We start from the raw sequence: 26408 nt of genomic DNA, 5'->3' as shown, positions 1-26408 counted from the left end.
CACATTTCCACCTCAACGAGGACTTGGAATACCACTACTTCCAGAGCCTTTGTTAGACTCACTAAAACTATCCTCATTCCAGTTTCTTTAATAAAAAGAGCATTCCTGAGAAACCAATACTGCAGGGGGGGGTACATGCACTTCTGAATGTTCAAATATCTGCAGATTTTCTTTCTCCTCACAATCCAAAATCTTACCAACTTTTCCTAGATCCCTTACTTGAAAATCTTTGAAGATAATCCATTGTTTCCATCTTGACTCTCCAAGAAGATTGTAGGATGAGTGGGGAGTAATGGGTCTTCACTGGGATTACTTCCCTTCCTGTCCACCTAATGAACTGTCAGACTCCTGCATGAACTGTTTACAATTTCCTATCTCATTATTTTAAAAAACCCTCACTATTATATATTAATGATTTGTCTCTAACTCTCAAAGCAAATCCAGCATCCCTGTAGATGTTGCCAGCTGTGAAAGAATGAATGTAAGTTCAAAACTAGATGTAAAGTTTCACAGCATTAAAAAGTAAATAAGGAATATTTCCATTTTGCCATCCTACTAAGCTATATCTAGGTCATGGTCATCACTGGCTGCTAGCTTCATAAAAGAGGGACTAGAAATTATAATGTGCCTCCTAATGGAAGAACAGATACACCAATCAAGTCTCCTTGACAAAAAGTTAATTTGGGGGTGATCAAGTGTCTAACTCCAATTAGCAAATCATAAAAAACCAAACATGATGATAAGTACCACAGGCTGGGAATTCTGCCATCATTAGACTGTGAGAAACTATATAGTGTGACCCGACTAAGGTGCAAGAAATGGGCAGTTCTGGTCCATGACTAGACATATCCAGTCTAGAATGAGATACAGGACCTCCACTAGACTATAAATCAGCTCACTGTGTCCTTCACTTAGAATTATTTTCTATGAAAAAACAAATGAACAAAAACAGCAGAGCTAAATGGTGTGATACACTGGACTTCTGACACAAACTTCTCAGGTCAACAGAAATGGATAACAGGTAGCTTCAGGAAGCACTGCTCCACAGGACATTAACTGAGACCATTTATAGATCTAAAAATACTTCTGAGATAGATCCACCAGTTCTAAAAGATGAGCTTTATTTGAGTCCTGATTTCAGCTAACTATAAACATATTAAATTTATGACCTAACTGGGTATTTTACATACTCACTACATATTTGACTATTTTAAAAATTAGCATCAGACCTGGCACAGTAGCCTAGTGGCTAAAGTTTTCGTTTGCACGTGCCAGGATCCCAAATAGACACCAGTTCATATCCTGGCAGCCCCGCTTCCCATCCAGCTCTGCCTGTGACCTGGGAGAGCAGTTGGGGATGGCCCAAGACCTTGGGGTCCTGCGCCTGGAGACTTAAAAGAGTCTCTTGGCTACTGGCTTCAGATTGGCTTAACTCCAGCCATTGTAGCCACTTGGGATGTTGGTCAGTGGACAGAGAGGGATCTTCCTCTCTGTCTCCCCTCCTCTCTGTATATCTGACTTTTCAATAAACAAATAAATAAATAAATCTTTTTTAAAAATTAGCATCAGTGTCGAATGTGATAGTGGTATCTATGTTTCCTAAACAGTTCTTATCTTTTGGAGACTCATATTGACACATATTGAAATGTTTACAAATTAAATTATTTTCAGCAGTTGATTTCAGAGTCATCTGAGAAGAAGTGGACGAAACAGGATTGATCATGACTTGATCATTGCTGAAGCTGAGGATTCATTACATTCTCTCTAGTTTTGTATATGAGGGAACTTCAAAGTTTATGGGAAAACAGAATTAAAAGATAAGCTTACCTTAATGCAATTCTCATAATATGCATTTTTCAAAAACTTTTTGAAGACTGTTTATGTACTTGAAATTGTCCATATTAAGAAATCCTCAAAAGGGCCTGGCACGGTAGCCTAGCAGCTAAAGTCCTTGCCTTGCACGCACCAGGATCCCATATGGGCATCAGTCCTAATCCCAGCAGCCCCACTTCCCATCCAGTTTCCTGCTTGTGGCCTGGGAAAGCAGTCAGGGAAGGCCCAAAACCTGAGAACCCTGCACCCGCGTGGGAAGAGGATCCGGGCTCCTGGCTTCAGATCGGCACAGCTCTGGCTGCTGCACCCACTTGGGGAGTAAATCGGCAGACATAAGATCTTCCTCTCTGTATCTCCTCCTCTCTGCATATCTGAATTTCCAATAAAAATAAATAAATCCTTTTTCAAAAAGCCTAAAAAACAGGTAGTTCTACCCAAATCTCTTAATAACATTATAGCACATTTTTATTTTCTTTTTGCATTCATTTGAAGAACCACCTGTACCTGTTTTGCAACTCCATCATTCCTAAGAGGAATAAGGACTCTAGAGATAAAAAAAAAAAGTACAATTCCAACATATACACCAACTTAAATAAGTGGTAAGACCTAACCACAGTGCTTCTGTGGATTCTTGAGTATCCAGCAGCCTCCCAATGAAGTTAGTGCCCACTAGATTAGAAATCCAAGAAATGTGGCTTTTATGTACAAAGGGAGCAATGCTCACCATCATAGGAAATATGAAACACAATGAAGAGATATCTAGCAAAGAATCTTGGTGTGCATATTTTTTGATTCTTCACTGTGAGAACATGTGTTAAACAACCTGTCTTCAAGAAAGGGTCCAAATGCAAATGAGAAGACGAGTCAGCCCAAGGTCAAATTAGAGCATGCTCCCTGTGGTCAAATGTCTGACAGTGTCTAGATTAAGTGGGAATTGCTTGCAAGAAGGAAAAAATGGTTTGCATACTGCTCTAAAATTCCTGAATGGTTTTCAATGGCTTAAAAAGTTCATCTTATTTGAGGACTTTTTTTTTTCTTTTCCCTAGGGGTTAGTAGAACACAGTGAATACCTGGGACTTCTTTGTTTGACTTAATAGTTTTGCTCTTTTACAAACTTTGATTTTTGTTGATAGTGCTATAATTGACCTAGAGTCAATCTGAAGGATATCTTAATGGAATAAAGAAAAATATCTATTATATGTTTCAACCATTCCTATTTAGCAACCACAACCTCTTAGAAATCATTTCCAGTCAGTTATCCAAAGATCAGCATATACAGTGCAGGGTACAAAGCTACCAGTTGGGGAGCCCTGTGTCTTTGGCGTCTGATGACAGTAGGGCCAGAGTTCTCTACGTGATCTGATGTGCAGATGCAAGGATCTTTACCTCTGACATCAGGAGCAATTTTCATAATATACACTTTTCCAGAAACTTTTTGAACACTGCTTATAGGGCCCAGGGCAGTAGCCTACCAGCTAAAGTCCTCACTTTGCACACTCAGGATCCTGTAGGATCTAATCCATCAGCTAGTTCTAATCTATCAGCTGATGAAAGGATATCCAAATTGTGCTGTATCCACACAGAGGAATATTAGTCAGAAATATAGACATGAAGTACGGACACATGCTGCAACACGGATGAGCCTGTAGACAATGCATTCCTTGAAGAGCCAGACACCGGCCTGGCACGGTACCCTAGTGCCTTAAGTCCTCACCTTGCACAGCCAGGATCCCATATGGTCATCGGTTTTAGTCCTTGGCAGCCCCACTTCCCATCCAGTTCCCTGCTTGTGGCCTAGGAAATCAGTCAAGGACGGCCCAAAGCCTTGGGACCCTGCACCCGCATGGGAGACATGGAGGATGGTCCTGGCCCCTGGTTTTGGATTAGCTCAGCTCTGGCTATTGAAGCCACTTGGGGAGTGAACCAGCAGATGGGAGCTCTTCCTCTCTGTCTCTCCTCCTCTCTGTATATCTGACTTTCCAATGAAAATAAAATAAATCTTCAAAAAAAGATGCTCATATAATTGAAATTGTTCATATTAAAAAAGGGCCACGTGGTTTGTGTGGTCACCTTATCTAATCATAAACAAATCTTTAGTCCAACAGAGGCAACTCAAGCATGGTTCATTGTAACCAACAACCTGATACCAAAGCAGATCTAATTCTCAAGAGACCTCTTTGCCCTTCTATCAAACACAATGCTTTTCAAACCATTTCTCTCAATTCCTAAAATCTAAATCTCATTCACAAAGTCTCTTGCAAAAAGGACAGAAAAGGTACTTCTCAAAGAAACAAGTCTATTAGCCAAATCCATCCATTTAAAAATGAGGAGATTTTAAGAAAGTAAGTCACCGCCATGTTTTCTTTATAATCTCTCTTAAATTTAAAAGACTTGACTTGTGTTCAGCAGGCCGGCCATACTGCCATTCTCACCCCTTCTCCTTCAGTATGTTTTTGGAGTACAGTTCCAGATTTCAGCGTCTGCTTGGTTGACGCATACCCTTCTCTACTGTCTGAAAAGTGTTAAGCTGTCAAAGAGTCTTCATGTGCCGGAAGGCAATTTCTTGTGAAGTTGAATGCAAGTGTACTGTCATTCATAGTGTTTTTATATGAAAATACCAGGAATCTTCACTTTCACTACCTTGATAGAGCACTGGGCTATCATGTTACAACACTGAAATACATCAGTGTGTTAAAAAGGTACTTTTGTAAGAAAAAAAAAAAGACAGTAGGTTATTCAAGAATAATACTAATGTATTTCCCTGTAAAAGAAACTCAACTTTTGATAAAAAGAACTTTAAGGATTAAAATGTAGCCACTGGCCCGGCACAGTAGCCTAGTGGCTATAGTCCTTGCCTTGTATACATCAGGCTCCCATATCAGTGCCAGTTCTATTCCCGGCAGCCCTGCTTCCCATCCAGCTCCCTGCTTGTGGTCTGGGAAAGCAGTTGAGGACGGCCCAAAACCTTGGGACCCTGCACCCACATGGGAGACCCAGAAAAGCTCCTGGCTCCTGGCTGTGGATCAGCACAGCTTTAGCCATTGTGGCCACTTGGGGAGTGAATCAACAGACAGAAGATCTTCCTCTCTGTCTCTCCTCCTCTCTGTGTATCTGACTTTCCAACAAAAATGGATAAATCTTTTCAAAAACAAAAATTTAAAAATGTAGCCACATACTATTCTTAAGTATAATCTTCTCTGAATAAATCTATCATTTGCACTGAAATTAATTTTCTTCCTTTTTTTTTTTTTTTTTTTTTTTTTTGCTGAAGCTCAAATGTGCTTTCCATGTTTCTGAAAACAACCATCTCCAAGATGAGGGTGTAAAGTCTATAGTGCCAAGATACTAATTATCCAACTTTCTGCTTTGGCCATAAAAACATCAGTTGACCTCCTGCTGGGGCTCTGTCCCTCACTCTCCTTTCCTGCAACAGCATGTTAGTCATCGGCACCATCACAGCTAAACATGGCAGACACTGGCCTATGAACGCACCATACAGCAGCTCACTAAGTCTCCAGACAACATACAAAGGTGAGTACTATTATCTCATTGACAAGTGATTAAACCAAGGCTCAGAAAGGTTAAGACACTCTGGGATGTTTCTTCCTGGTAGGCAGTGCAGCCAGGGTTTGACCGCAGGTACCTCTATCTTCACATTTCCAAGCTTTCCTGAATGCAGCATCAGTACTTATTGGTGTTCCCTGAAAATGATTCCTTAGTCCTTTAAAACACAGTCCCGCAAGCAGTACCATTCTACCCTGTTACCCACAAATGTGCTCAAATAGGAAACAGTGTGAGGTAATTCTAGCATATACCCCAGCCACTAGCTCTGGGTTTTTATGACAGAACTGCCAAATCGTTCCTAGCCAACTCTTCAGGAAATGTTCAGACACTTTCTCAGATTCCAGCTAAAACATCAACTATGTGGCCCTGGGGAGTTCAGAGCTCACAGGGTGGTAATGGGATATAAAATTTGCAAACTTGAGGTCAGTGGCCTACATTTTGGTCTGTGAAGCTGCAGCAGTCCGTGGAAGATTAAAAACTACTTATTGAAGTGAAGGTTACACATGAAGTCCTTCACAACACACTGCTTATCCACATCGTCTAGGACATTAACCCCATCAGTCAAGAAAGAGCACAACACTGCGAACGAGGGCTCTGCCTAGAGTCACTGGGAAGAAGATAACATCAACAGGCTCAGGACAGCATGTTCATTCTGAGAAACAAGGATTTGATCCAATTCAAACACAGCTCATGTTCGGTAAGTCACTGTCACTTGGATTAAGCAGATGTTCTACCATGTTTTTAGGAGACACAGAATTATTCAAGAAAGGCTTTCTTGATCAGCATCCTTCATTACATGCATCAATTCACAGTTGGAGTAACTGAGTCAGAAAATTAGAAAACAAGACACAGTGCTTAATCACAGACTCAAACATGTGTTTGGTCCATGCCAGGCCATGACATTTACCTGCCAATTTCAAGTGTGAGTGTATGTGTGAAGTGGCAGGGGAGGGGCAACGAAGGGGAGGTACCCTGCAAACTCTCAGGAAATATTCTGACTTTTGTTTATCCTTATTGCTACCCTAACAAAGATGCCCTGCAAAAAGCCCACTCCACCCAACCCCACAGGGCAGCACTGAGGCTCTAAAACTCTACTGCATAATGTCCCTGTGTCATGGTCAACCCTAAAGGACACAGAAAGAGAAAAAAAATCCAAACCCACGTTATACCAGAGGTCTGCCTACTTCTACTACATGGAAGACCTAGAATTACTCATTAGCCTCTCCAGGTTATGAACACAAAGAAAAGATGTAGCCTGTTACCCAACAACACATTACTACACCAGTGTGTAGAAACGCCATCTAGTGACTACCCTCACCCTTGAAACAGAGAAGAAAAAGTACTTGCAAAGCTTCTCCTGGGCCTTGGTTTCAGCAAGGCTAAATTGCTAAATATCTGCCCTACCATAACTGTACTATGTAATATTTTGAGTAGATGATTTGACTACAAAATAAACTCTGTGTCATGATACCATTTGCAAAAAACTCTAAATAATAATAATAATAATAATCTTTTAAAGTTATTTATCATGTGCCCAGTGCAGTAGCCTAGCAGTTAAAGCCCTCGCCTTGCATGCACCAGGTTCCCATATGGGCAACAGTTCGAAACCCCAGCAGCCCTGCTTCCCATCCAGCTTCCTACTTGTGCCTTGGGAAAGCAGTTGAGGATGGCCCAAAGCCTTGGGATCCTGTAGCCACATGGGAGACCCGGAAGAAGTTTTTGGCTCCTGGCTTTGCATCAGCTCAGCTCCAGCCATTGCAATCACTTGGGCAGTGAATTATCGGATGGAAGATCTTCCTCTCTGTCTCTCCTCCTCTCTACATATCTGCCTTTCCAATAAAAATAAATAAATATATTTTTAAAAAGATAGTTGTTTATCACAAGTATAAACCTTCTATAGTCTGATTTCATCATCTTATAAACGAGCTCTGAAAAGACAGAGGAAACTGCAGGCATTTAACCATTCCCCATAAGCTGGGAGAACAAAGCAAACTTCACATAGCATCATCTGCACAGGTGCATAATAAATGACGGATTAACCTGGTTTTCCACTTCATTCCTCTAAATGATTTTACAGGAATCTTTTCTACTGTCCAAGCATCTGTCTGTCTTTCGTTTCCTGACACTCCTCCAAAAGCTCACCATTTCCCTAAAGAAGCTGGTTAAGGCCACAAGTCGCCTGGGACTAACGCTGCCAGGAGTGCAGGCATTGTCAACAATGTCTGTCAAAATCCAGCACTTGGTCTGTCCATCCCAGGTCTGTTCCACTCAAGAACATTCTCCCCATTCTCTCCCAGACCTCCTCTTGCCTTCCTCCTGTCATTCCCTCCCTAAAAATGTAGCCTCCTTTGTTTGTTTTTCTCCTGTTAACACCTCAAGCCTTTCATGTAAAACTTTAACATCTTACTTAGCATTTATTTTTCTGGATGGTTTAACTCTTGATACTTCTGCTCTCCCTATATTATTTGTAGCTTAGCTCATGAAGTGACTTTTAAAAAAGATAAGTGTGGAGAAGCAGAAAGAAAAAGGAGAGTAACCATCATAAAGGAGAGAAATCCAAACCATGAAACTTAACAGCAGACAATGTATCTATAGGGGTTAACATAACTCCTGTCTCCCAACACCAACATCATTAAATGGTTGTACTATATTTGGAATTTGGATGTGCCTGGGTACTTATATTTGAATGTAAGTATGACTGATGGTCTAGGAATTCACAATCCTTGAAAACACTGAACCAACTCACTTGTCTAATGGGGCAGTTCTCCCACTCTGTGCCTGCTTGCTGTCTGGAATACATCTTTGGCTGGGAATGGTGGAGATAGGGAATTTTCCTATTTCCCTTCCGCTCAGAGAGAACTGAATAAATAGACTCAGTGATAACTTGAACCACAAGTAAAAGTCACTTGGGAAAGCAGTAAAGTCAGAGAAATTTAAAATTAGAATCGGCTACAATGTAGGACAGCCCCAAGCAAAATTTAACTATAGTACCAAATTTATTCTATTATCAGTGTAGATAATTTCATTTATGAAAATAAAAACAGCAGAGTTAAGTTAGGTATAACATCAGCTCTACTGGAAACAACAAATCGATTTTTTATTGATTGTGTATAAAGTTCAATTGAGAGTAAAACCTCCTTTGAGGCTAGATATATAAAATAGGGCCATAGATAGAAATTGAAAATAAAATTTCACATAAAGGGAAAGTAAAACTTATGAAATACCTGTCAAAAAATTAGTGACCATGCATTTAATTTATCATGAAGGGGTGGACAAATGCAAAACCTGGAGACACCCACACCTTGCACTGGAGTGTCTGCGTTGAACCCAGCTGTGCTCCCAATTCCAGCTTCCTGTTAGTGCACACCCTAGTAGGGCTGCCTCCATGGGAGACATAGATTGAGCCCCTGGTTTCCAGCTGTGGTCTGTCCAAGCTCCAGCTGTGGTGAGCATTTAGGGAGTGAACCATTAGGTGAGATTTGTCTCTCTTCCATTGAAAGGAATGAACAAAAAATTTTAAAGGTCAAGGCTATATAATTCATAAAACATTTGAGTAAGACAAAAACATGATAATTTATTGGGAACTTTAATCTTGTTCTTGATGATCCTGAGTTTCTTAAATGTGCACTCACAGACAATGTCCTTAAAATTAATCTAGCAGAACATGCAGACACATTATTCACACTGCACTTTTCATTCTGAAGGGATACTTTAAGCATCTTGAAAAGACAAATAAGCCAACAAACAAAATCAGAATTAACACTTAAGGTGTTGGTTTACCCATTTCAGAGATCCACTGCCTCACTGTGTAGCTGGTTTCTCATGGTAGCCCCAGCATGTCCTCCCCTCCATGCACACATAAAGCAGCTCATTACATCAAACAACCAACCATCACAAAAACTTGAAAACAACCTAGATGTCCATCAACAGAGGGCTGGATAAAGAAACTGGGGTTCGTCTATTCTATGGCATTCTACTCAGCTATTAATAAGAATGAAATACAATCATTTTCAGCCAAATGGGCTGAATTGAAGACCACTATGCTAAGGGAAATAAGCCAATCCCAAAAGGTCAGATACCACATGTTTGCTCTAATATAAGTTCCATCAAAAATTCTCAAGGCTGGTATAGCTAGGTGGTGTTTTGCTCATCTTTTGGAATGGCTCCTGCTTGTTTCAAATGCAGTTTTGTAGAGTCAAATTAATTATTTTTGTGGTGCATATTTCCTTTTTGTACTTCCTAGTTATCTGTATCTCTCCTAAAAAGTTATTGTGGTTCATTAACTTATCACCCGTAAGAGATGGATTATTTGTAGTCAAATGAGATCGGAAATGTCCATTTCAACAATGTTTTGCTACATATCATGAATAATGAAGTTCTAGTTATTAATTTTAACTCCTCCAGTGCCACAAGAGTCACACACTGGCATCTATTCCTACAAGAAGGTTTTTGACACCTGTTTTCACCACTCCTGTGATGCATTTTTATTTTAGTAGCATGGTTGTTAACTTCACATTGATGAAAACTTATTATTTCCACCCCAATGTGGACTGTGCTCAGTGATTCTGCAAGTCGGGAGATATATAATGGAAGTATAGCAGAGACTGATATGTTCAGATATGGAGACAAAGTGCTGTGTGTCTCTATACACACAGACCAGAAATGGACTCCCAGTGAAATAACTAAAGATATCCTAACAGTAAGATAATGAACTCTAACAATGTCTATCTCTACATTGTTGGGAAACACTTCAATAACAATATAATGGACTTGTGACAGTCCATGAAGGACATCCATTGTAAAATGAGAGGGGAAGTCAATGTGGGGGGCAGGAGGGACCTTGGGGAAGGGCACAGGCAACCCCAGAACCTATGGAACTATATCATAAAACAAAATAAAATATGCTTTTTAAAAAAGGTGGGGTCATTAGCCCAGGCCCTTGTATTAGGACAAGCCGTACGACTTGGGCAGAATGTCATACTAAGTCTGAAGAGAATCTTATAACTTCCACCTTTCTGTTCCTGAGAGAGATTTTTTTTTTACAAAGATACGTTTATTTATTTGAAAGGCAGAGTTACAGAGAGAGAGAAGGAGAGAAAGAAAAGAGTTCTTTTATGTGTTGGTTCACTCCCTAAATGGCCTCAACTGGAACCATCAGAAGCCAGAAGCTAGGAGCTTCATCTAGATCTTCCATATGAGTGCAAAAACCCAAACACTTGGGCAATCTACCACTACTTTCCTAGGCACATTATCAAGGAGCTGAATCAAAAACGGAGTAGCCAGGACACCAATTGGCACCCATATGGATTGCCACACGGCAGTGGGCACTGGTGGTTTTACCGGCTACACCACAGTGTCGGCCCCCTCCTGAGAGATCTTGAGCTGCCACAGACTCACAGGAAGTCTTGTCACACTGTTGCAGAGACCACACGGAGACCATGTGAGGAAGCAGACAGTGTGAGATTACAGGGAGAAGTGTGCAAACAAGTCCACAGTGAGAACACATGAGTCTACAGGTGCACAGCCAGCCATTCCTGCTGTTAACGAATGTGACCAGGGTGAGGAGCTGTTGATCAAGATCCAGTCCCAACAGATATTCACCGAGTGCACTGGGCACTCAGTTTCCCCAATGGAAAAACACACATTCAACGTCTTCATCTGCAGGCTGGCAGGTCCAGGCAGAAGACTGCAGGAAGAGACGTTTTAAATCAGGACAGTCCCCAGAAGAGCCAGACAAGTGGCTCGGTGCTTTCTTTCTTACCCTCCTCTGACCATGCGTTTAGATAAAGCACACCAAAGTAAACAGCATTGCTGGCGCCAGTCCAGTCACAGAAGGACAGATGCATGAACAAACCATACTGTCCATTCCAGCACAACAGCCTTTGTGGGGTGTCCAGTCTAAATTCCACTGTGTCCAGTCTAAATTCCTGACTCACAGAACCATAAGAAACAACAAAATGGTTGCTTTAAGCCACAGTTGTTGCTCTAAGTTTGGAGAATTTTGTTACACAGCAGTACAATAACCAAAACACTCACAATTGAAAACAGCCTGTCTCATCATGGTGGCAGACCTGTTTTCCCTTTCGTCCTTTCATGTCTCATTAACACTGCTATGCTCTTTTTTAATGCACATAAGTTTTAATATAGACAGAGGTAGGAGTAACCTAGGTGTATCCCAGCTTTACCACTGAGCCACTTCATTCTGTCCTTTCTTCGTCACCTTCACTGCCTTTAGCTCTGAGGTAATCATCCCGTCTCATTCTGACTCCTTTTTTGGCCTCCCAAATTGTCCTACCTTGCATCTCCTTACTACCCCATTACCTTTCACATCGCTGCCACAGATTTGACAGTGTTTCTATCTCAGAATCCTCTGACAGCTCCCAATACATACCTTCCACAACACTCAGTCATGTTGTATCTCACCTGGTCTCTCTCCTCACAATGTCACTGTGAACAGGCTCACAGGATTACAAACCGCACAACTCCAGGGTTTTGTAGACTGTATTAAGAGCATAGTTTGGAGCCATGCAGTGCAGATCCTAGCTGTTGAACTCAATGTCCTATGATACTGAAAACTCTGTATTCACTTCAAATGCCTTTTCACTCAAAAATTTCTTTTATTTTTCCTTCTTTACTTCTTCCAACCCTATTTTTAATTAATCTTAATCTGTCAATCAAAATTGGTTAATCACCAAAAATGTTCTATTGAAAACTTACTATATGCCCAGTTCCTAGATATCCTTAGAGATAAAGTTAAAAACAACTCTAGCTCTCACTTCTAGCACACAATCCATTTTTACCACAAAGATCTGAAGCTGTATAACTTCTTTGAAAGGGATCAAATAATAAACATTTCAGTATTGTTAACGATACCGCCTCTATCACAGTACATTACTCTTTCTGGCTTTGAAGGTAGCAATAGATAACTTGTAAACCAATGGTTTATGGCTTTATTTCAATTAAATTTTATTTTCAAAATCAGTCGGCTTTATCCAAAGTTTGCCAACTCCTGAGAGACTCCCCCTCTGGAGTTCTTTCTGATGAATCCTATTTCTGCAATGAGAGTAACTTGTAATAGTATCTGCCTTAAATCAACATTGAGTTTCTCACCCAGCAATGCTGAGAAATGATTCATAGTAAAATGAAGCTATCCAAAGCAACTTACCAGCCATCTCATTTATCATAATTGAGAAGCAGTAATATCTACTGGCTAAGAGCTTCAACTACAAAGTAGATTTCCTACTCCAGCTATTATTGGTTTACATAACTAGGGTAATTATCGATATTATGCAATCTTGTTTCCTCATCTGTTAAATGGGCAAATAAATTTAAGTTCCCTCATAAAGGAGTTACATTACTGGAATTAGCATTGCTAAAATAAATCATTAGTAATGTAGCAGAAGTTGGTGTTTTATTTTACCATTATCATTGGAATTTAGTGGGAAAAAATTGGCAGGCAACCAAAGTAAAAAAATAGAACAGAAATAATTAAATAATTTAATGGTAGGGATTTAAGATATATACTTGTTTCCCAAGAAAGGAAAAAAATAAAACCTCTTGTAATGCTACAAGTCTTCTGACAAAAATTTCCCAAATAAGTTGAGAGCAAGAGATTCCACATGACATGAGCCATTAATACCCCCAGCTCTGAACCCCAAACCGTGCAGGAGGGGATGTGACAGTAACCTACTGTGCCCCCCAAAAAAGTTCAAGGTAAAATATTAAAATACAATCCATATGCCCTTCCTAACCACTTTGAGTCTGACATTCTGTGATTCTTCTTGTGTTTTACTAACGTCTTTGTAGAAATGGAAGAGTAACTTTTCTTATTTGAGTAAAACACACTGATATTAAGCACACTTAGTATATGTGAACTAGTAGGCAAGAACATTGAAATTTTTAATTGGAACTATACCAATGTCTTAGTCCTGAATTTTTCTCCAGTGGAATGACAAAACCAAAACCATAACTAAAATTAATGGAGGAATAAAATTTAACATTAAATGCTTTGTCTCTAGAATTTAATCTCTGTGTACTTCAGCTTCCAAATCTGTGAAAGGAAGCTGATAAAAGGAACCACTTCATCAAGAGATTGTGAGGTCTGAACATATTACCACATATAAACGCTTAGTGCAGCGTCTAGCACATAAACATTGTCTACATGTCATCTACTACAGCTACAGTTATAACAGATGGTCCCTGACATACTATAGTTGGGCTCCTCATATTTCCTGTCTGTAGTGGTGCAAAACTAATACATATCCAATAGAAACAATACTCAAATTTTGAATTTTGATCTTTTCTAGGCTAGTTACATGCTGTTGGACATGTCTTGCAATGCTGGACAGAGGCAGTAAGCCTCAGTTCCGAGTCAACTGGGGGATCATGAAGGTAAACAGCCCAGCATTGCTCAGCTATGACAGTCAGTAGGATACATACGTTAACTGCATTTTCACCTCACATTATTTTCATCTTTCAATGGGTTTACTAAGATGCAACCTCATGGTAACTCAAGGAGTAGCTGTAATTGTTGTTATTTAGTCACAGACCCACTCTGCTACCATTCTGTGGATTCCTGGTTTCCAATTCTGCTAAGGCCCTCCAGGGAATGAGCTATTTATCTCTGGTATTCCAAAAAGTTAAGCTCAGACTGGTATTTGATCAAGACTTTCTGAATTAATGAACTCTTCTGGAATTAGAACGCATGTTAGCGGTAAAATGTTCATGATGAGATCCCTATCTTTGTTAATTTTTAAATCTAGTGGGAAAACCAATGATAACCATCATGAAACGCTGAAATCTTAACGTCTTCCAAATAACTCAGTCCTAATTTACTACTGATTTTAGCTTTTTCAAAGAATTTAATGAAAAATAAAAAGTAAGCTGCTTAAGTAGACCCACTTGCCGGACTAGTATACATAAATAAAAAATTACAAAATAGTTTATTTGTCTTTCAAGAAAATATTTCAAAATTTCAATTTCACGGGCCCGGTGCGACAGCGTAATGGTTAAGGTCCTCGCCTTGAATGCACCGGGATCCCATATGGACGCCAGTTCTAATCCCAGCAGCTCCACTTCCCTTCCAGCTCCCTGCTTGTGGCCAGGGAGAGCAGTCGAAGACGGCCCAGAGCACTGGGACTCTGCACCCATGTGAGAGACCCAGAAGAGGCTCCTAGGTCCTGGCTTTGGATCAGCACAGCACCAGCCCTTGCGGCCACTTAGGGAGTGAATCATCAGACGGAAGATATTTCTCTTTGTCTCTCCTTCTCTCTGTACATCTGCCTTTCCAATAAAAATAAATAAACCTTTTAAAAAAAATTTCATTCTCACTTTGAAAATTGAAGTTAACATTCCAGGAATAGTTGGGATGTTTATTTGTCCTATTGTAGAAAAGCCAACTAACTACTATATAAATATTTTCATAAATTGTTAATACATTTGCTTGATCATAATCACTAGATACCCCTTGAAGTATCTACCACACATGACAACTGAATATTCTTTAAAATTCCAAATAAACTTGAGGGGATGCCTGTACTTCCACTTCTGTCAACCCTTACCTCACTTAACACTAGGTCGATATAGGCATGAATCCATTTGTATTACCAACAGTTTATGCAATTTTGTAACAAACCTCTATGTTCTAAGTTTTACAAACTAAGTCACATTTATCAATATCTTGCCTCCACTTTCTTGTTTAGAAATGTTCTCTTTAAGGATACCTTTTTAAAACTGGCATTCCAACATATTAGCTTAATCTTTTCAATAAACACAAAAATAAATCACACTACAAAAATCTTTCCCTATATTTAATTGTACCCTATCTGACTTACAGTGAAGCCTTAAAGTCCCCCGGCCCTCACCTTATAAAGTCTACAAGACTTTTCTGTGTTCCCTGTTAGAGTTCTTTATTTTAATAACAGACCTCTGTGTAATTATTCCCTTGGGCTTTGCCATCACATAGTCTGCCTGTGTACAAACAGCACCGTGTATATTTTTCCTGGTAAAAAGACCTCTGGAAAAAAATAAACAAGTAAATAAAGACCAAAAAGAAGCAGGCACAGGGGGACAAACTGTGAAATAAAACTGGTCTCATATATACCTAGATACCAGGCAACAGGACAGCAGACTCAACCCTCATCATTAGAGATTTGGGGAAAAGAGCTTTCACTATAAAGAATCTTTACCTTTGACAAGAAACCGTAATGTTTCCTTATTTGGAAGCTAAAGTAATCATAAATAAATGGTACCTCAGCATTGATATTAAAGTAGAGTTTGCTTTTTAATTCAGATTATTTCCCACACCTTTTGCCTAATCATGGAAGCTTAAAATTCAACTAAAAAAAAATTCTTGTGAACTGAAAATTCAAACCAAGTTAGGATTTTATTATTTCTCATAAAGTAATTTCACACATGTTAAGCAATGTCCAGGCAAAGGAAAACTATGATACATTTACTATTTGAAAATATTTTTGAAACTTTCAAAATTCCCATTTGAAAATAGAGAAAAGTATAATTTTTTTTTCAATGTGAATGGGGAACACACTCATTCCATTTTTTTTAAGAAGGGATTTCCTGTAAAAGCAGAAATTGGCAATTTGCACTAAGAAAATACAGCAAAAGCTGGGAAGAAACTTGAGGATGCTTAAATTTCCACTGTGGAACAACTTCTGCTGCCCAGTGGGGAGGGGGAAAAACCACCTGCAACAGGATGAGAGGCGAGGAAGACAGGCTTAAGAACATAGAGAACGACTCACCCAGTGAGAGCAAAGGGAGGCAGGTAGCTAACCTGTGAAGTGGCAGCCAACAGGAACAGAATATAACCCTCAAGCAAACGTTGTAGTTACATGCCACATGAGATAGAAAGAAGGCAGTATTGATGGGAAAGATCAGAGTAGTGCATGCCAACCCTGACGAGTTGAAGGTATCTCGAAACTTGGGGAAGTAGGGGCGAGGTGATGAAAGTGGCTGTCAGCAGTGGGGACAGTTCATACATCATTTGCCCTTCTTCACCTGGCTATTTCCATCAAAGCAGCAAACAGCTTCCACTGTAGTCAAAGAGGTTAATCCTGAAGCTGCTCATAGTTTAATGAGCAAAAATAGACAGTTACAGCAATCCCTGGAAAATGTAATATATAGCTGCTTTCCCTGATGATTTATACAGCAGGGAATGGTTAAAAGACTTCTTCATGTGAGAGTGTAACAGCAATGAGCAGAGAGAAAATTGTAAGTGCTCTTCAGATTTAACATTTGAATTGTCTAAAATCTTTGGGGAAATCTTTGATCCAGCAATTCTGCTTTTGTGACTTTATATCACACGTTCATGTGAGTCTGTGCACACAGGTGTCCCAGAAGGATATTTGTGAAAGCAAAATTGTTCATACAATCTCAAGAGGCTTCCTTGGGAAACACACCATGGGCTTCTAGATGCCAAGACAATGCTTGAAGGAGATCCACACAAGTTAATAAATGGATGCACCCAAAGCAAGGAGTCAGCAAGGGTCATCTCACTACATCCAGCGCATTCCACATAGCAAAAGGGAACATACACACGACACAGTTTAGTATCATTTTAGGCAAATATATATCTACACATACATTTATATGTCTACATATGTCTATTTCTAGAAAATAAATAGAAGAAAATGGTCTGAGAAGTAGGAAAAACTTTTTTTTCCTTTTCTTTTTTTTTTTTTTTTAAGTTTCAAAGGAATACAGAGACAGAGGAAGACAGACAAATCCTCCATCTTCCAGTTCACTCCCCAAATGCCCCTAACAGTTGGGGTGGGGTCAAGTGGAAGCCAGGAGTCTGGTTCTCAATCTTGATGTCTCACATGGGTGGCAGGGACCCAGGGACTTGAGTCATCACCTGCTCCCTCCCAGAATGCACATTAGGAGAAAGCAGGAATTGGAGACAGAGCCAGAAACCAAACCCAGGCACTTGAAAATGGAATGCTGGCTTCTTGGTCAGCATCTTAACCACTGCACTGAAGTCCCACTCCAAGAAATAACCTTAAGGACATGGCCTTGGCAGTTAATCCTGTAACCTCAAGTACCCCCTCTATGTGTGCGTGTTTGTGGAGAGTACAGATACTATGACAACTAGGAATACTCAATCACTCTTTTATCAATACCATGTTTTAAGCAAAACTAGTAAGGGCTGTCTGTGTAAACCTACCCACACAACATCTAATACCCAGCAGAAGTAAGCACTCGTGGGGAGCAAGCGACGCATCCTGAGAAGTAGCAAAGTCAGGTTCACGTTCTGTTCTCACCCTGGATCTGAGCTTACTGGAGACACCACAGGGAGAGGAGCCTCGAGCCTGGGCAGGCCCAATGTCTCCCTGCAGACTTCGCTCCACAGAATCAAACCACCACTTCCTTTAACTCTCTATGTAGGAGCAATGCCATCAAATATGAATATGAAGATAATATTATACAGCAGAAACATATCTTTGGAGGGGGAAAAAAGCTAGGTTAACTCAGTTCCTTCTGAAAATGGATACAAATCAATGTTTCATTCCATTGACTGAGTGGGCCACCTTGGACACAGGATCACACAAACATCTGCTGGTCAATGAAGGTCAGGCTTCCCACGACAAGCAAACCTCATTTCCAGCAGAGTTGGAATACCGAGCTGATTTCCACAAAGGCCAAGATGGAATCAAATTAATCCTAACTACCTGTGGGGTCAGGAATGCACTCATAGTTAACTAAAGCCTAAGTACTCTGCTCAATCACCTGGTTCTGGGTCCAGGCAAGGACTCCAACAGCCAACTACACCTTTCCTTCTCATTTCTCGATCATAAACATTGTCGAGAAAAAAAAAAAGGTAGAAGAATCGGCATCAAAATATTCTGCTGCGTACGGTCAACACTGTTATTTGGTCACCCAAGGTCCTATAATCCGACTTGCATTCAGGCCACTCAGGCAAAGAACGTCATGAGAACATAACAATTTAATAGAAAAACTCGGTGTATTTATCATCTGAATTCATTTAGGAGTCACTTCTAAGGAGATAAAAGGAGTTACTTACATAGTCCATCCAGGTCTTTCTATGAAGATATGAATTTAAACAACCTCATAATGCAAGATTTCTCTTTCAATCTGAAAACTCCTAAGCGAAGTGTAAGCTCCTTCCTTCAATTTTGGAAACGGATAAACCAGACCCTGACAACCTGCCTAGTTCAAATCTTGCCTAATGAAACATCCTCTATGACATGGGCAGGGGGAGCCCGTGAAAGGGTCAGCTGTGTGGACAGAGCAGGCATGTCGGGATTAAAAACGGCAGGGAACACAGCAGCGTTGCAGTCTCAGCATGGAGAGCCCCCCTCCCTCAACCCCCAAAACACACACACAACCCCGAACCCAATCTTCAAAATACGTGCCCTGCTCCACTTATCTCTCAGAAGACTGGGGAAAGCAACGCTCCCCCCAACCCCCTCCTGCCTCCAACATCCCGACGTCGCTAAGACTAACAGGTGTGACTGACAGGGAAGTCTGGGATGCTTCCCTCTCCCTTAACAAACAGAGCATCTGCAAAGACGCCAGGAGGAAGGCTTTCGAGGACCTGGAGGGAAAGGAATGGGTTTCTCCCCCGTCTCCCAGGCTCAGCTCCTCCCCCTTTTCCCTCAAGAAACTTTTTTCGCTTTCCCAAAAATTTGCCTCAACAATGACCCCAGGTTCCTTGGAACCGTGACCGAGAGGCACAAGCCCTAAAGGCGTGGAAGGGAGGTGGCTGCGAAACCCTAGCATTGCAGGGGTGTTCCTGCGGGGACACCACCACGTCTGCCGCCCTGGATCTTAACACTGTGGAGAAGCCGAGGCCCGCGCCCCCAAAGCGGACCCGTCCCATTACCCTTTCAGCGCGTCGTGTCCTCCGCCGCCTCTTCTCTTGGCACGGCTGGCTCGGGTTTCCTTCACATTCCCAGCCTCCAAATTGGCGTCCGCCCCCTGGCTCGTGTAGGACGCTAGGATCACGGTAAATCCCAGGACGATCTCCAGCATCCCCCCTCGCCGCATGATGCCGAGCGGCCGCCGGCTCCCGCCGCCTCCTGCCGCCGCCCGGGACTCGCTCTGCGGCCGCCGCTGCGCCCTCACGCGCCTCGCGCCGCCGGGGTCCCGGCTCTCCCGCCGCCCGTCTCGGGCCCGGCTCCTCCCGCCTTCTCCAGGCGCTGCTCCCACTTTGAGCGGCCGCTGCCAGCTGCAACAGAGACACATCCCCGAGACGGGGGTGGGGGTGGGGGGCAGACACTCAGGCAACGGGATGCAGAAGCTCCACGCCTCCCTCGCCCAGCCGGCGTACCGCCCGCGCACCAACCGCGCGTGGCGCAGTTAGGCTGAGGAGAGGAGCCGCCGGCTGCACGGCTGGCCGGAAAGCCGCGGGGGCCCCCGGACGGTAGCGGCTCCCGCCACCCCTTGGCCTCCCGGGCTCCAGCTGAAGAGCGCCGCGCGCCACGGTACCCGCGTCCGGAGCGGTCCGGAGCCCTGAGGTGAGTTCGCTGGCACAAGCTGCGCGCCCGGGCTCCTCCGCCCAGCCACGGAGCTGGAAGCCCGCCGCGCCGTCTCCGCCGGCTCCGCGAGCTGCCACCGCCGCCCGCAGCTGACGCTGGAGCCCGGCACCGGGTGTCCGGAGCCAGGAAGCTGTCAGGCAGGGCCAGCGCCAGCTGTGGATGTTCCGGACGGGCCCCGCACCCCTGTCCCTATCCCTGCCCTCGGCGGTGGTACCGCCAGCCCCCGGCCCCTCCAGACCCCCGTGGAGACCCCGGCTGCACGCACTGGAGAAGCGGCGGCTCGGCTCTGACGCGGCGGGGGAGACTGCTCCTCGGCCCTGGCAGCCGCTTGCCGCTGCTCCTCTCCGCTCCGCCCGCAGCCGTCCCAGCCGTGGCCGCGCGTCCGCCGGCTGCACCCGCAGTCTCTGCCGAGGCTCCCGCGGCCCCCTCCTTTCCCACCTCTTCAAGTATCGTCCGCGCAGCGGTTTCTCGCGAGAGAAATACTTTTCAAAAAAAAAAAAGAAAGAAAGAAAAAGAAATGACATCCCCCTCCATCCCCCTCCATCCCCCTCATCCCCACCCCACCCCCGGCCCCATCCATCCTCCCTTTCCACTCCCCTTTGCCAGCCACCGCCTCAGCGCGGCGCGGGGCCTCCCTCGCTCGCCGGATTAGCTCAGTGGGAGGAGGCGGCGGAGGGGGGGTCGGGTCCTGCCTGGCCTGGACTTTTTTTTGTCTTGGGGCAGGGAGGAGAGGGAAAAGAGCGAAAGAGCGAGGTGGGGGTAGCGGCGTAGCCAGCTCTCCCGGCTGGGAGGTCCAGACCCGAGATTAGTGTCTCTCGTGACCCAGCGAAGAAAGTGGTGCCACCTGCACCAGGAATGCGCGCTGCAGACAGCGGTCCCGCAGGCTCCGCAGGCCACGCAGGCCCCGCAGGCCCCAGCCGTAGCGGACCGGTCCTCAAAGTCTGCACCTCGCCTCTTTGGCCGGACACCGAGCAGAGGCCAGAGGCCTGGGGGCTAGGGTAGGGCACGTCGCGGGCCGGGAGCTGCGGGGATGGCTGGGTGGCCAGGAGAGGGGCTAGGACGCCACCGCTGGCTGCCCTCGGAGCTGGAACCCACTCGGGGCGTGGTTCTTCGATCACTCCCTTCAAAACTCCAGGCTAAATCCAAGATGCTCCAAGAATCTGAATCAGATTCTGAACTGAAGGTCTGAAGTTTGGGATGGGATGGTGAAGGTATGATCCTCTAGCCCAATCCACGATTAAGATTGGCATTGTCCTCGACGATACTAATTACTCACTTACACACACACACACACACAGGGCTGCTTTTCTGGGATATGCAATGAATTTAGTAACTTGGGAAGATATAGTATTTATGGCATCCTTATATGGATGCAATGAATTTAGTAACTTGGGAAGATATAGTATTTATGGCATCCTTATATGGTTAAAAACCCAGTGTTGCCTGCAGCTTATAACGGTTTAGGAGGCAGGGAATCATACCCAGGCAGAAAATCCCCCTATAGCAACCACCAGCTCCTGTCAAGCCAGCACAAACAGGTACCCTAGGAATGCATCCTGCCGAAGGGATTTTTCCTTATTTGGGATTGTGCCCGGATATTAGGGTATAGGGAACTAGGCTAGTGATTCAGCCTCTTTCTGGTGGCGAGATGGATCCTACAGAGTTAGAAAGGTAATGAAGGAGCTGCTGAACTGCTGTGATACTTAAATGTACAGATGAAAATAGTATAACTGTGGAAAATCACTGATTTCAAATCCCAGCGCTGCAAATGTGTGGCCTGGCGTCATGCCCTACCTGCAAAAGTTCTCTTAGCAATCTGTGAGCTACAGCCTCCAGCGCGCACTCTGAGTTGGTTATGTTATGCATTCTTATAGGTAACGTTTGCATTCACCATTCAAAGAAACTTGTACAGGGTGCTGAAAATGATAACAAAAGGCAAACTGTTTATTATTGTTTGATCAATTGGTATCTTTTTAAATTGTAGCTTCAACACTATTCACACAGTTTTGTATGTCCTAAATACGTATCTGAGTGAGCAAGGGTTCTCTGTCTACAACCAAGAAATCTAGTTCTGGACTATTTCAAGATAAATAGTGTTAGGTAATGAGATGGCTCATTGAACTTGACTTGGGAAGTGATAGGGAGTAGTGTATTTTTTTGGATGAAGGTAGCAGAAACACAATGACAACCTCCAGGGGCCAGCATGGTAGCCAAGTGGCTGAGATTCTCGCTTTGCATGCACCAGGATCCCATGTGGGCACCAGTTCATGCCTGAGCTGCTCCACTTCCCACCTGGCTCCCTGCATGTGGCCTGGGAAGACAGTCAGGGATAGTCCAAAGGCTTGGGACCCTGTGCCCACATGAGAAACCCAGAGGAAGCTTCTGGCTCCTGGCTCTGGATTGGCTCAGTTCTGTCTGTTGTGTCTGCTTGGGGAGTAGGCCAGTGGACAAAAGATATTTTTCTCTGTATCTGCTGCTCTCTGTAGATCTGCCTTTCCAATAAAAATAAAAATAAATAATTATTTTTTTAAAAACCCTACAACAGTTGACTTGGTTGAATCAATTCCAGCCATTTTTGTCTTCTTCCACTCCCCTCAGGGAATCAAATTCAGAGATACAGAGCCAGCATTAATGGTGCAGTGGGTTGAATGGCTACCTGTAATACTGGAATCCAATTTGGATACCAGTTTGAGTCCCAGATCCTACACTTCTAATCCAGTTCCCTGCAAATATGCCTGGGAAAGCAGCAGAAGATGACCTAAGGTCTTGAGTCTGGGCCTACACCCACATGGGAGATTCAAAGAATCTCCTGATGCCTAGCTTTGGAATATCCAGCTCTAGCCATTGAAGTCATTTGCAGAATGAACACCAGATTAAAGAGTACTGTCTGTCTCTCTCTCTCTCTCCCTCTCCCTCTCTCTCCCTCTCTCTCTGACTGCCTTTCCAGCAAATAAGCAGATTTTTTTTTTTAAGAAATCCAGAAGAAAAGAGAATCTATTGACCCTACCTCAGGGAATCTATGTATAGCTCTGGCCAGAGCATAATTAAGCATCTTTGTAGATGAATCCAGCAGGAATGCATGCCACGGGAAAGTGGTTACTCTACAAAGGATAACCAAAACAGTTTTTTGTTAATGTGCCAAAAGGTAGAAACATTGACATTTGTCAGGAACTTAAAAATGCTAGATGTCAACTATATACCCTCAAGAATTTTCCAGCGTGTTTATAGTTCACTGAAAGCATTCACTGGTGTGTAAGAAACATACTCTTAAATCAATTCTTGGATTTCTATTGCAAACAGAAGTGTGACTTAATGAAAAGCGTTAACTAGACTCAAGTAGGCCCAAATTCTACCGTTGATGGTGGCCACTCATGATACAACCAGCTGTAGCATCAAAAAGCTTTTTACTCAGAGTGAGAATTATAAAGTTTTGCAGTTATAAAAACATAAGACATATAAGACCTACCAGAAACCATACCATATATAAAATTGTTTCACATATATAATCTCATCTAATTTTCACCACAACCTTTTGGTAGATTGAAAATCATGATCCTAATGATTATTATCTTCTTCCATCAAGAAATGGAGTCTGTTTTCCAACACTTTGAATATGGGCTCACCTTGGGTCTTTGACCAATAGATTGTACAACTTGCAAGGCTAAGGTTTAAGAAACATTGTAGCTCCTTCTTTTACCCTGTGTTAGGTGCTATTCTAAAATGGCTATGCTTTCAATGAGTCCTAAATGATATAATGTAGAGAGAGATTCAGACCCAGCTGTCACAGCTAAGTTGAAACTGTTGCTGAGCCCAAACTAAACTCAGTCATATGTGCAAACCCAGGGCTCAGAAAAACTGCCCAGTTAACCCACAGACTGTACATGCATTGGTTGATTTTGCAAGATTACATCACTAGTCCAAACCTAATGAGAGAATGCACTTTTGTTTTGTTTCAGCTTAATAAACTCCCATTCAGGAGAGTCAAGAAACAGAGTTATGAAACAGGCCCCAGCTATTTTGCCTTGTACCTAGGCAAGTGTTAACATACTGAAAGAAAAGCAGCCAGTAGCTGGCGGGTGCTCTCAGCCTAGTTAATGTCAAATTTGTGTTAACTATACTGCTGTGCTAGCATAGCTGCATATTCTGCTTTTGTTTTGTTTTGTTTTGTTTTGTTTTGTTTTGTTTTGTTTTGTTTTAAGGTATGTAGGGAAGGCAGGGAATCCCAGGGCAAGACATACCACCTTGGCTCCCATATTGGGGTGAGGTTATAGATTGTCCCGGGAAGGGAGTATGAGATATATTAGAATGGAAGTAGCTGAGGGCTTATTTGACAGGGAAGGAATTACTTCTAGAGTCTTCCATGGATCAGGCCATTGCACTCACAGATAGGCAAGGGAGCTGAGATAGAGTGGTTTAGAGGGAGAGAAACTGGAGGACATGTCTGGGTCAGGCCAAGGCAACTGCTGAGACCTGGGGTAGGCTAAAAAGCATCACCCACCACCTGCTGACACATGTGACAGCTGAAGCTGGCTGGGCTAGGCTGCACTATCTGTTCAGGAGTAGTAGAACAGGGGGTGGGCCACATCAGGCTGGGTCACAACACCCACCAGAATGCAAGGGAACTGGATCTGGGGGCAGATTCTTTAGGGGACTTGTGGGCTTGCCTCTGGGATTGCAGCACTTGCAGGTCTGCACAGAGTGCTGTGTGTGGTGACAGGTTGAGCTAGGCTGGAACATGCAACTCACTGACACTCGTGGGAGCTGGGACTGGAGGAGGCCGTGTTGGGTCAGGCTGAAGTACCTGCTGACATATGCAAAGGTCAGGAATGAGGACAGTCCATGCCAGGCAGGGCTGCAGCACCCGCCACCACATGAGATCTGGGGCTGGGAGCTGGCCCAGTAGGGGAACTTAGGGACCTCTTCTACTAGATCACAGCTCACATTGGGGAACAGAAATGCTAGAGCTGGGGGGCAGACCAGGCCAGGCAAGGCTGCAGCACTTATTAGCATTTGTGTGGTCTGGGACTGAGGGCAAGATGGGCTGGCCAGTCAACAACACCCACTGACATGCATTAGAGTGAAGTCAGGGTACAGGATGGGGCTGTCTGGGTTAGACTGCAACATCCACCAGCAAGAGCTGAGACTGTGGTTGGGCCGTGCCAGACTGGGTTGAAGCACCCACCAGCACGTGGGCTGGGAATGGGTCTGGTAGGGGAACTCTGCGGACTCTCCTGCTAGGCTGCAGTTCCCACTGATGGGTATGAGACGCAAGGTAATGGGAAGACCAGGGTGGGCAAGGTTACAGCACTTATCAGCATGCATGTGTGCTGGTTTTTGGGGTGAACTAACTGGAGTAGGCTCTAGCACCTGCTGCACTCATGAGAGCCAGAATGGTTATGAATAGGCCAGGCTAGGTTACAGCACCCACCAATTCAGGTGATATCCAGGTCTGGGGGTTGACCAGTCAGATGGGCTGCAGTGAATGTCAGTGAGTGCCAGGATTGAGGCAGGACATGTCAGACTGGGCCACAGCATCCACTGGCAAACATAAGATCCAGTGCTGGCAGAGTGTCTGGTAGGGGATCTTTGGGCACGTCCCTGCTAGGCTGCAGCTCCTGCTGGGGCATGTGAAAGTCAATGCTGGAGATGGATCTGTTAGGGAGACTTCAGGGATTCCCTCTTTTGAGTTGCTGCTTTCACTGGTGAGCATGAGAACTGGAACTGAGGGCAGGCTAGTCTGGCCACAGACCAAATTGGGCTAGGCTTCCATATCCACTGGCATACACAAGAGTGGATGCAGGCCAGCTGGTCTAGGCCACAGCACCCACTGGCAAGTGCCAGGACTGGGTATGAGTCATATCTGGCTGGACCACAGTACTCCCTGGCAGGTGCAAGATCTGGGGCTGGGAGTGGCCTGGTAGGGGAACTGTGGGCATTCTCCCTGCTGGGCTGCATGTCCTGCTTCTGATTACGAGAGCCAGGGCTGTGGGTGGGCCAGACTGATCAAGGCAACAGCAGCTATCAGCATATATGTTATCCCTGCTCTGGGTGTGGTTTGGGCTAAGCTAAGCCACAGGACTCATGGGTGGATGAGAGCCAGATGGGATTCAGGACAGACCAGGCTTTGCTGCATCGCATGCCAGCATGAAAAGCCAGGCTGGGGGCAGGCCTGGTAGGGATTATTGGGAGTTGTCTCAACTAGGTCGCAATACTTGTTGATATGCATGATAATTGGGTCTGTGGTGGGCTGGGCTGGGCTAGGCCTCTGCACCCATCAGTTTGCATGAGAGGTGGGGCTGGGAGCAGAACTGACCTGGCAGCTGCATCCACCAGTATTTGTGTTGGCTGGTATAGATGATAGACCAAACCTGACCTTGCACTGACTGGTACACACAAGAGTCAAGTTTGAGATCACTCCAGGCAAGGTTTCTTGGCGACTCCACAACTAGATGGCTTCACTCAAATCCTGTCCACAGGGAAAATCACAATACATGTGGT

General features: G+C 43.9%; 1 protein-coding gene across 2 annotated transcripts in view; it reads right to left on the bottom strand.

Moving 5' to 3' along the window:
- Positions 1-20360, bottom strand: part of FBN1 (fibrillin 1) — a 227834-nt gene extending 207474 nt beyond the window's left edge. The window contains exons 1-2 of one of the 2 annotated variants that reach the window (XM_058665887.1): positions 20176-20360; positions 19256-19600 (exon numbers count right to left, since the gene is read on the bottom strand). In XM_058665887.1, the coding sequence (XP_058521870.1) occupies positions 19256-19419 (164 nt within the window). In that variant the 5' untranslated portion in view covers positions 19420-19600; positions 20176-20360. Of the gene's footprint in view, positions 1-19255; positions 19601-20175 lie in introns of those variants that run through there. The other variant, XM_004578093.4, reaches the window with a different exon arrangement.
- Between the last annotated feature and the right edge of the window lie 6048 nt (positions 20361-26408).

This window comes from Ochotona princeps, chromosome 6 (genome assembly GCF_030435755.1).
Source record: "Ochotona princeps isolate mOchPri1 chromosome 6, mOchPri1.hap1, whole genome shotgun sequence".
Taxonomy (NCBI): Eukaryota; Metazoa; Chordata; class Mammalia; order Lagomorpha; family Ochotonidae; genus Ochotona; species Ochotona princeps.
The sequence above is the reverse complement of the archived record's forward strand: the minus strand, read 5'-3'. Positions and strand labels throughout refer to the sequence as shown.